The following is a 12,267-nucleotide window of genomic DNA, read 5'->3' as shown; positions in this document are numbered from 1 at the left end:
AGTCTTACACTACAAAATTAAGGATGGCTAGCGCAGATAGCCCTCGTGTAGTTTTGCGCGAAATTCAAAAACAAGCAAACAAACTGTCTTCTCCTCTCTTTTGATAACTCAGTAATAATATAGAGGGTTTATATTGCTAAAATTCGGGGTTTGATACCGAAAATAACTCTCTGCACCCCGATGACAACAGCGATATGTCTTCCGATTTGCAACGCTATGAACAGGTTTTCGATATCCGTGGTGGGAAGAGCAAAGATAACCCATTGTGTAGCTTTGTGTTTAATAATAAACTAGGTAAAAAGTATTATATTACTGACTGCTCCATTAACATCAGATGTAACTGACATTCTAGTCATGTTTATTTGTTGATGGGTAGGAAAGCTCGAGAGAAAACCCAACACGAAGTTATAATAATAGATGTACAAGTTTAATTAAATATATATGTTTAAATTTTCCCGTCCCGAAAAATTACAATATGATGGCCTGTAGTTATGAGTTATTACTTCAGCTAATAAGCAAATCTCACAGTAAACATCAGTACTATAATAAAATATGAGAAATTGTTGACTTCCATGTTCTGGATGAGAATGTGAATGTGTCTATGTGACTGATTACTCGTTAGGTAAGTGCGTGCGTGATTAACTTATATAATTTTAAAGTCCTTCATTTTATAAAGTACAATTTCAAAACAATTTCAAATTCCCCTAGCGGGATAATTTGGATATTTGTTCTTGAGCATACTTCCCTGTGTTATTGTTTTTTTTTTGTTGTTTTTTTTCATCTCTTGAAAATTATGAAATATAACATATAGTATTCTTTGTAATTTCATCATCTGTATTCTGAAGCTATATTTTATATTATTCAGTCATGAGGGGCTAAAGAGCAATCAATGAAAATTCAGAAACCACTTTCCACGCCTATCTCTACCATGCTCTAATTTATAATTTGCTAATAGATTTTTACGATACCAACTGTAATTAAATGTATAACCAATGAAAAGTCAAGATTTCAACTGATTCATTGCCATAGTCGTCATACCACCTGGGTTAACAGATAATTTACAACTTGGTTTGACGTGATAAAAAAACATTCCCAGCAGCACCCACTGGGAAGAATAGTTGAATTTGTAACTGCTCCAGTATCGTAGTTGGAGATGCTCGAGTACCTCCAAAGACAATTTAATATCACTGGTACCTGTTACAGACAGTAAATGTAACGACGTTTATTCGCCTACATGTTGAATGAAGACGCTTGACATGTTCATTTTTTATCTATATATCCGAAAATAGATCTTTCTCCTACAATGGAACATGTTCGGAAAGAAAACAATGATTTGCCAGAAACCCGACAAAAAGATTTCAAAGAATTCCAAGAAGGCCAAAACAAAAGAATATAACGGTTAATATATTTCGCATATACATTTCAAGCAGCACATGAGACATATGGCGTCATTTCTAAAAGGTCTATAGCTGAATTAAATAGAATATTGAACTTACTTCAACAATCTTTAAAAGAATAGCGTGCTCTTCATGATGTATGACAGGAAAAAGCAGCCGATAATCTTAACACTGTAAAGAGTATTGACTCAATTAGCAAAAACGGGTAATACATAGATAATACCGGTCACAATGTTCACCAAAAAATAGTACGTTGTGATCGATCTTCACACATGATAATCGACAACCAAATAAAAAATAAGAAAATAATTGTTCAGGTCTAAGAAAACAAAGAGCGCTTTTCGTATAAATGAAAGTGGTACAGCAAGTATAAGTAATAATGAAATAGCTATGTATGTACGAATGATAATGAAATAGTCATGTACGTGGAAACAGTTTGTTTGTTTGTTTGTTTTTGAATTTCGCGTAAAGCTACTTGATGGCTATCTGCGCTAGCCGTCCCTAATTTAGCAGTGTAAGACTAGAGGAAAGGCACGTAGTCATCACCACACACCGCCAACTCTTGGGATACTTTTTTACAAACGAATAGTGGGATTGATCGTCACATTACAACGCCCCCGTGGCTGAAGGAAGAGCATGTTTGGTGTACGGGGATTCGAACCTGCGAACCTGAGCTTACGAGTCGAATGCTTTAACCCACTTGGTCATGCTGATCCGTTGACGTTTATGGAGACGTATTTATTGAAATATGGAAATATGTAAAGTTTGGAACTAATACAAATACACAGAACTCCTCTGAAGAGTCCTTAGAAGAGTCTCAGCTAGTGTCAGAGCAAGCCCGGCAAAACAAACCTGTTTAAATAGTGCCAGTCACGAAAAGAGTTGATTGAAGCAACAACAATGATCCAAATATTTTATATGAATCAGACAATTAATTTTAAAAACACCTTTTCCACGTCTATAAATACAACTTTGTAAATCATACTTATGCAGTTGTGTATTACAGTTTTAAACTGTTTCTCTCCTTTAAACAAAATCTACTAAGCTCATTTATCGTTAATACATTTCCAGTCACGCTTATACACTCGTGCACCAGGTTTTTCACATTTTCAGCGCTCTTTGCACTACTAAGTTTACACCAAGAGTATTTCTGTAATTTCAGAATATTGGGTTGAAGAAACAAAATATTCTCAATGAAAATGTACATTCTGGCCAATCACCGATAACGTTAACTATTAATGGACACTAACACTGGCGTGATAACAACATACTCTTAGAGATGTAACATCAGCTTATTTGTCTCTAAACCAAACGATAAATCTGTTTCATTACGTAGTGATTCGAGACTTCAGCAGAACTGATGATTTCTATTCCAGTTGTCGACATCGAAGCTGTGGGTAAGTTCGTGAACTTGAAAATTACAATAAATATAAAATAAGCTTTACATATGATGAAAATAGAAGAATATATGTTTTTTAAAATGTCGTACAACAAAGTATCAGACCGTAAAGAAATTAGACATTTTTAAAATCGTGTTTTTTGCTAAAATATCTCAAGTAAGAAATAAAACCTAAACAATGGAGGACAATACAAATTGTGTCATAAGAACTACTTGGTTTCTGATAGGCTTAACTTCAAATAAATCTGATGTCTGGTGTGTCTTTTCATTGAAAAAAAAAAAACATTATGTAAATCATTCCTGGTGCTCAAGATGGGAGATTGTGTTTCTGAACTTAATAGCACGAAAAAAATTACATGAAGCTTGTTTCATTGGTGCTGAAAAAACTTGTGTCGATGTAATAAAAAACAAGAACTGTTTACATAAAATGTTAAGCCTAGAAAGTCTTGATACATTTCAAGAACAAACTGAAAAATAACTACCAACAAAAAGTTCGCGTTCTTAAAACTGATAAAGATGTTTCTTCGCAAAGACATTTTGGAGTTCAAAGTTTTGTTTACTTTAATCGATTTCCCAATGTTTTATCAATCACTTATTTGTGTCTCTAAATACACTGGTTAACGTGGTTACAGCTGTACTTGTTCAGTTACACTATTTCCACCTTGAAGACAAAATCGTTATGCTCCAATAAAAGCTAATAAATTTATCATTCTGATATAGAGATTATAATATTTCGGGGCTGAAAACAACAACAATTATAAATTCATTCCGCATGATAAACTTAAAATAGAAACATGTCAAAGAAGTTTAGACATTATTGAATAAAAGAAAAAACATCAATTTGTGGAAACTGTACGTGTTAAAATCGTAAACAATTATTACTGACAACCCGTAAGGAAATCATGCCCAGTGCTTATTGTTGCTGGTCATCTGTATTCTTATATTTCCTTAGTGTTTCTCATCTGAGATTCGTAAAACATGTTCGCTGACATCCACTTTGGTCACAACTCAAATATTAAAATCACTCAAAAATAACGCTCACATAAATACGTGAATTATATTATTTAATATTTCCAAATCTGATTTCACTGCACTTCAATGAGTCATCGGAAAGGCTTGTAGCGCTAGAACCCTTGACGAACACAACACAAATAGCCAACTATGTAGCTTAGAATTATGTAACATGTTGTATTTTTTTCTATAATTTTATCGTCAAAACTACAGCTACTCATTTGGTTATCTGTTATGTACCCACTATGGAAAGTCAAACTCTGTATATCAAGTTTATAAACATTTTAAACTTGATGTTTAGTCAGCTTCGAGCATGTTATTGTAAACTAGCCAAGACATAATTTACAGGACCGATGTAATACAAAGTTAAACAACTATTATTTCCACTATGTCTGTCAAATCCACTATAACACATTTTTCACTAATTTAACTCTAATATATGAATGGTAATTGGTAGGCTTACTAATTGTATATCGAAATCAAATTTGACATCTATATAATACTGTTTCGTGAAGTACTCGGGTCTTTGAATGATTTGGTGAAAAGTACTAACTTCGTACATATCTCTGTGCGGGAAACGTGATGGTCAGGTGGTCGGGGGTTCGATACTCAACAACAAAAATTCACCCGTTCACTCGTGTTAGCGTCATTAGCCACTCTCAATCCCACCATTTGTTGGTAAAGGAGTAGCCAAGAGTTTGCAGTAGGTGGTCGTGACTAGCTGTCTTCCCTCTTGTCTTTCACTTCTAAAGTAAGGACGACTAATCCAGACAGTCCTCGGGTAGTTTTGCGAGAATTAAAAAGTGTATCTAGACGCGGCAATATTTGAACGTTGAGTACAGCAGTTTAAAAGTATGGATTACATAAAACATACAAATGCGCTGGAAGATATTTTATAAATGACTATTCTTCGTTTGTTTAATTTAACGAAAAGTTACTTGAGTCCTATATGCTCTAGAAATTCTAAATTTGAAGTAATATACTAGAGGAAAAACAACTGTAAATGCCACCCACCACTAGCTCTTGAACTACTCTGGAGTTTATTTTCAGTGAGTACAAACCCCAGAAGTTATGGCCATTTACTCTCTCATTCGTCAACATGAGTTTACAGATATCACCAAATCGGTTCATATAACCAATACTGCTTTTCTTGTGTCCCAGCTGTACTGATGAGTTCCGTATTGAGCGAAATGTGTCGGCGTTAATGGGCATTGGAAATATATCTTTATTGGAATAATTTTATTCGCTCTTTTACTTCTTAAATCGATAAGTGCCTAAGCAAAGAATGTAGTGTTAAATATATGATAAAAGTAACACTATCTTGTAACAAGTATAATTTTGCTTCTCTAACTTCGAAAATGCGTTCACACCGACCCAGTTGTTGTAATTAAACATATTGTTTTTTTACAGGGTTGAAACAATCTGGTCAGCCGAGTAATGAAGCATTCCATAAAGTGGCGTCAGAAATCCACCAAGCTTTCTCACAAATTGGTTTTGTTTACCTTGTAAACCATGGGATATCACAAGAACAAGTATGTCGTGCTCTTTTAATTATTTGTTTTTCTCCAATTTTCATTTTGTTAAGATTGAGATAGGAAATTTACAAAAAACGACAGAACAACATATAGTTGTATATATCTTTTCTGTTTTCTAGTTTTCCGCCTTTTTCCAGAAGTCCAGAGAGTTTTTTCTACTTCCTCTTGAAGTAAAAGAAAAATACAAAAGACTTCCAAATCATTACGATGGCTACCTTAGTTCAGATAAAGAAATGTAGGTAGAAGATTAATACATAGAAAATATCCTTGAAGTTAATGTAAATTTATTTTGTTATTTTCTTCCAATATATTTCATAAAATCACAATAAAAAGGTTAACAATAATCATTTTTGATTATAAAGATTTATCTCGGTAAGTGAAGAAGTGAAACTCCTGATAAATGAAAGTCTATCTTCCAAAAGTTCATCAGATATTCCTCAGTGCTGATTTATCTATTTTTTGATTTTATCTATTTAGATCAATGTTCTTAAACAATCGCGACGCAATATAATCATTTCTGTACTACTACCCCTTCGTTACAAAGAAGCCAAAAATCAAACCGTTGAAATAGTATGGAACTAGATCCTGGTTCTCTAATCCTCCCGACCCAGCATGGCAAGGTGGTTAAGGCATTCGACTCGTAATCTGAGGGTCGTGGGATTGAATCCCTGTCACACCACACATGCTCGCCCTTTCAGCCGTGGGGGCGTTATAATGTGTCGGCCAATCCCACTATTCGTTGGTAAGAGTAGCCCAAAAGTTGGTGGTGGGTGGTGATGACTAGCTGCCATCCCTATAGTATTACACTGCTAAATTAGGGAGGGCTAGCGCAGATAGCCCTTGTGTAGCTTTGCGCGAAATTCAAAAAACCAAACTATTTCTACTGATATCATTAAAACATAAAAAACACAACCTCAGATCTATATGAATGGAGCACTCTTTCAGACTGCTACATCTGCAAAATGTTTAGGATTTACATTTAACTCAAAACTAACGTGGGTAAACCACAGAAGTAACATTAGAACAAAAATTTGGCGAAGAACAAACTATGCTAGAAGACTAACTGGTAAAACCAGTGTAGCAACAGCAGATAACATCATAAAAATATATAAAACGTACATTAGTCCTGTAAATAATTATGCAGCCCCTGCATGGATAAATGTAAGTAACAAAAAACTACTTCAAACAAAACAACAAACAATACAAAATACACTACTTACAACAGCTTATAAAGTACTCAGAACAACATTATCAGAATTCATGTATAAATACGCGCACATAGCAGATAGACTTCTACATAGCACAATGAATTATTTTGACAGAAATTGGAGAAAAAACGAACTGGTAAGCGAACTACACAGGAAGTGTATACATGATGAGGATAGACCTAAACACCTTTTCCCAGTGAATATATATTTTCTAAATAAAGAGAAAAGGTAATCTATAAACTAAACTACACATTAGTTTAGGGTTAATTACTAAACTTTGAAAGGGTTTTTTAATGAAAATGTTTTATAGTTAATACCTATGTAATGAAAGTGCAAATAATCATGGAACTATAAAGAAAAATGATTTTTGCACGAAGTGTATGTGTAGATAGTGCATGGACATTGTCCTGAAAGGGGCCTGAGTGGGTACGGGTTACGGTAGCCCTCGTGTGCAGTGTATAAATACACTTGACAGTTGTAAAAACAAATATAAGGGAAGTAGGAGAGGTCGACGAAACATGACCCTCCTGGGTATATAAACATCAATACCCAAATACCTATGAGAGAGAGAGAAAATATCACTAACAACAAATGTCCTCTGTTGGTTGTTAGCAAAACTCTACTTATTTTAAACATTCCACAGTTGTTAAAAAACATCAACCACCCACTACGCTCAAATAGATATTTTGATAACGGAAAGAATAAAAACGATAAAATAAAGTGACGAAGATACAAAATAGGTTATTTGAATTAGTTATTAAAATAAATATCTTTATATTCATTTCTATTGTACCTGGTCTCTAAAGTATAATAACAGATACCAAATATTTTTCTAATATTTTCATTTGTTGGAAAGCATGCTTCCAAAACGTACACACACACACAGTTTCTACACTATCTGTGTATTTGGTTCTTATTTGCTCTGTTTAGGTAAGGCTACTATTTGTATTAAGTAGACTGAGCAGTGTATATCACAGTGTTGTGTACCTTGTCCTCTAGACTGCGATTCTTCTCCCTAAATAATTACGTGAAACAGCTATATTCACTTTCAAAGGAAATGTGCGTCTTGGTACAAAGTTCCTCCAACCTCAGTTTGTTCTTGACCTTCGACACTTTTACATGTTACCTTTTGAGTCCATTACAATAAAAGTGATCGACTTTCACTATCACCTCGTACATTGACGTATATTTACAAAGAATAACAAACTTCGCCCTTCACGAACACTCATCTTTTGTACCAATTCTGATTATACATAAACACAGGAGCGAAACAAGACCACTTCTTCACCTTGGTTGTGTACGGAGATTCACAGAACTTCTATTTATATTTACAAAACAAATTTACCAATTATTATCTCTGTTCAAAGAAACAAGTAACTAAATGTCCCCTGACTCCTTAAAGTTAACACCCACTGCGGTTCTTTCATCATTTAGTCTCCAGACGGGAATTTAAAAAGAAATAAAAGAAACTTATGAAATAGGGAACAGTGAATGTATCTTTCCATCTGATCAAGATGTTCCCGGATTCAAAGAAACTTGTCTTGACTTCATCGACTCGTGCGTGAACCTGTGTCGCCGTTTTTTGGTGGTTCTTGCCTTATCTTTAGGTAACATTTTGACTTCCATTTAGATATGAGAATTATTTGTCAGTAGTATTTCTCCGATTATTTAACTAATATTACTAGGATAATGTCTGGTACAATATCATGTATAAACAGATTTAACACATATTAATACAGTTTGTTGATTTAGATGTTTGTTTCATTACCCACCCTCACCTGAAAATATTTCTGTTCTCCCATGTCTGTTTGTTGGGCGACATTTAGACCACCTATGGTGTAAAATATACATTAGTTTGTACATAATAAAAATAATGTTAAAAAATTACTAATTTAAAACAATTTTGAACAATAATGAAATAGCTTTGTATCAAAGAACAATTTTCCACACTGACTTACAGATTAGTAATAGTATAAATAAATTGTATATGTTATGTTCAGTGGAAGAACGATATTTCTTCATATTGTTGTTTGTTTCTGTTCATTTTAAGTTGTTTATTCTTAAGTGTTCTCTTAATTTCAAGTCTTTTTAATGCCAGAAGTGTAAAAAGTTTAAAGTACAAGATACACTTGCTGGTAGAGGAACATATTTATTTAATTACTTCACAGAAATTAAATTTATAATCTCAGTGTAATAAGTGTTTCTAATTTTCCCCTATAACCGACCTTTACAACTGAATGTTTTTGGTGCCCAGACCTCGCAGAAGACTTTTTCTTGAAGAGACACCAAGAACTCACTAAGTACAAAGAAAATGCATCAACATTAAGACTGCTGTACAACCCTCCTGTGACAGATGTGACTGACCTTTCAACGACTGTTCGTTGCGGTGAACATTCTGACTTTGGAACGGTGACATTTTTGTTTCAAGATAATGTTGGTGGTCTGGAGGTAACGATTAAATTAATGCTTTTAAAAATGAATACAATTAAACTTTTAACCATAAAGATTTAATGTAATATAACTTTATAATCTGGAAATCGTGTCCACTGTGTATTGTTCTTGGTTATCTGTATTGTCTCTTCTTGCTTCTTTTTTCTAAACCTCATCTCAGCTTCGTAAGACATGATGGCTGATATCCACGTAGGTCATAACTGAATATTAAAATCACAATATATTTAATTCTTATAAAATTATTTAATTGATTTATTTAATATTTCCTAGTGAATTTAACTGTCTTTCAGTGGCTGAGAGGGAAGTCTTTTGTTGTTATTTTAGCTAGTGTTGTAAGTCCAAATACATGCCACAGTGCCACTGAGGGGCATGCCTGATATAGAGCAGTCGAAGCTCGGGTCTCATCCACGCTATGTCACTTCCCTTGACCACAATATTTTCTCTGTACGTTGAATGAGTACATCAGCTAGTGTATACAAAGAAACTGTATGTTGTACAATAATTAACCCTTTTCGTTGCTATAACAAATATTAAAAGGATTCATATTTAACCACACTTACAAACTCCAAATACAATGGTACCTCGGTTCTCGAACTTAATCCGTTCCAGAAGGCTGTTCGAAAACCGAATCAATTTTTCCCATAAAAAATACTGTAAATTAAATTAATCCCTTACAGACATCCAAAAATTACGCATTATGCATCATTTTAAGTAAAAATATTGCTTATTTATACCTGTATAATAATACTTGCATGCATAAAAACCACAAAAACTATAAAGACAATAAAAAGACAATAAATGAAAATTTAACTGCACTTCACCTCTGCTGAGGAAAGCTGATGGCGTAAGTGAAAAGTGGTGAGAAACATGGAGAGTAGGAGGGTTATTATTGTTTGGAAGGGGAGTCACCTTCCATAAAAACGTCAGGTAACTCTCCTTCTGGGGTTCTTTTTCTCTTTTTTTTGTCTCTTTGCACCGTTACAACCTGCTTGAGAATCACTAGACCTATTTCTCACTAAAACTTGTCTAATGAGGTTTATTTTGCCTGCATTTTAAAATGTTTCTGAACAAGACATGGCATTATCATTGAAAAGGTTTATGCTGCAGTTTGCTACACCTTAGTCAGGGTGAAATGTTTTCCCAAAACCTTGTAACTCTCTTCATTTTCCATACATTTCCTTGATTAGTGAACTAGGAGCATCCTCCCTTCCTTCCTCATCATCTGAAGACACTTCCTCAGTTGCCTTCTGTTGCTGCTTCTTCTGAAAATCTTTGAGTTCTTCCGTGGTGAGCTCAGTGTTGTGGTCTTCCACCAACACCTCCTCATTATCACCACTCACATTCAAGCCCATACACTTGCCTAGTGAGACAATACCCTTGACAACAGGCTCAGCCTCAAAGTCTCTATCTGCTTCTGAGTCTGGCCACAATTTCTTCGAGGCTGAGTTCATGGTCCTCAAAGACACTTCATCCAGGCTTTGTCTATGAACCTCAAGCAATGGAGGATATTAAAGTGATTTTTCCAGAACCCTCTGACGGTTAACTCTGTGTCACAGGTCACTTCAAAGCACTTTTGAAACAGTGCTTTGGTGTAGAGTTTCTTAAAATTCGATATGACCTGCTGGTCCATGGGGTGAATGAGAGGAGTCGTATTAGGGGGCAAAAGCTTCACCGTAATGAAACTGTACTCCTCCACCAACCCGTCCTCCAAGCCTGGTGGGTGAGTATCTGCATTGTCCATCACAAGAAGGGTCTTGAGTGGCAACTGTTTTTCCGTGAGGTAATTCTTCACACATGGGGCAAACACTTCATGGACCCACTCCATAAAAAATTGCCTGGTTACCCATGCTTTACTATTAGCCCTCCACATGACATTTAGTTTACTTTTCAAGACATTTTTCTTAAAAACCCTCGAATCTCAGAATCGTACAAAAGCAAAGACTTACGTTTTAAGTCCCCATTTGCATTACTACATAACAATAGAGTTAGACTGTCCTTCACTGGCTTGTGTCCTAGCAGTGACTTCTCCTCCTTGGTGATGTAGGTTCTCTTTGGCATTTTCTTCCAATAGAGGTCTGTCTCATCACAGTTGAACACTTGTTGGGGAATAAAACCCTCAGCTTCTACATGGTCCTTAAATTTCCTAACAAATTTATCAGCAGCGTCTTTGTTAGAACTGCACCCTCCCCATGTCTCACCACACAATGTATGCCAGTTCTCTTTCTAAATTTTTCAAACCACCCCTACTAGCATTAAAGGCATCATTCGTATCAGCACTCGTTCCAGGGTTGTTTTTCAGGAGGTCAGCATGCAACTGCTTTGCTTTCTCACAAATGATAGTCTCAGAAATGCTATCACCAGTTAACTGTTTTTCGTTTACCCAAATCAACAACAGGTTATCTACGTCTTCCATTGTTTGTGATCTTTGTTTCGTAAGCACTGTAACTCCTTTTGCAACATCAGCTCCTTTGATGACCTCTTTATTTTTCAGTATGGTGCAGACTGTAGACTTCGCAATACAAAACAGTGTTGCAAGGTCAGACACGCGAACGCCACTCTCATACTTCGCTATGAGATCTTTTTTTCACCTCTATTGTAGCTGTAACAACTTTTCTTTTTGGTTTGCTGGTTTCATTTTTTTTCTTTGACCCCATGGTGGCTTATTTAATCAGAATATTTAGAAAAACAAAAAGAAAGAAAACTGAGAACGTTCACAGCAGATTTTAGCGAGGGTGTGGACTGAGGGAGAAGTGCGGGTAAAATGTTTTAGGCAAGCATGGCGTGGGCCGAAAATGGCCGAAGGGTCATCAGTCGGGATATTTCGGGGGTCGGGCCACGACAGCTTTGTTCGGGAAGCGCGTTTATGTTCGACAACCGAGACATTTTTCTCTCAAACAATCTGTTCGAAAACCGAGGTTCCCCTGTAATTTGTATTTTAGATTTTCCTCAATGTCAACCTCGAAACTTTCACACCGATTATAAACAATTATAAAACTGATTATAGAAACAATAAAAATCACTTTATTATGGTGTATAACTTCACGTGAAAGGCGACAATTTATAAATCCTACATTTTTATATTTCAGTTGAAAACGAAAACAGGAGAATGGATATCTGCTGTCCCACTACAGGAAGCCATTTTGGTAAACGTTGGAGATATGTTGGCAATCTGGAGCGATGGAGTATATCCGGCTACAGTGAGTGATAACAAATAAAAAAATGGAAGAACTTCGTTGCGAGGTCTATTAAACATAGTAGTAGTTTAA

At 35.2% G+C, this 12,267-nt stretch overlaps 1 protein-coding gene across 1 annotated transcript; it reads left to right on the top strand.

Annotated features, from left to right (window-relative positions):
* Positions 1 to 2,710: 2,710 nt before the first annotated feature.
* On the top strand, positions 2,711 to 8,122 carry LOC143233667 (uncharacterized). The gene is made up of 4 exons (XM_076470149.1): positions 2,711 to 2,794; positions 5,218 to 5,339; positions 5,462 to 5,577; positions 7,985 to 8,122. The coding sequence occupies exons 1-4, from the start codon at positions 2,758 to 2,760 to the stop codon at positions 8,001 to 8,003; spliced, it is 294 nt and encodes a 97-aa protein (XP_076326264.1). The 5' UTR covers positions 2,711 to 2,757; the 3' UTR covers positions 8,004 to 8,122.
* Positions 8,123 to 12,267: the final 4,145 nt, after the last annotated feature.

This window comes from Tachypleus tridentatus, chromosome 12 (assembly GCF_004210375.1).
Source record: "Tachypleus tridentatus isolate NWPU-2018 chromosome 12, ASM421037v1, whole genome shotgun sequence".
NCBI classification, from domain to species: domain Eukaryota; kingdom Metazoa; phylum Arthropoda; class Merostomata; order Xiphosura; family Limulidae; genus Tachypleus; species Tachypleus tridentatus.
Note: the sequence above shows the minus strand (reverse complement) of the source record. Positions and strands in the feature narration are given on the sequence as shown.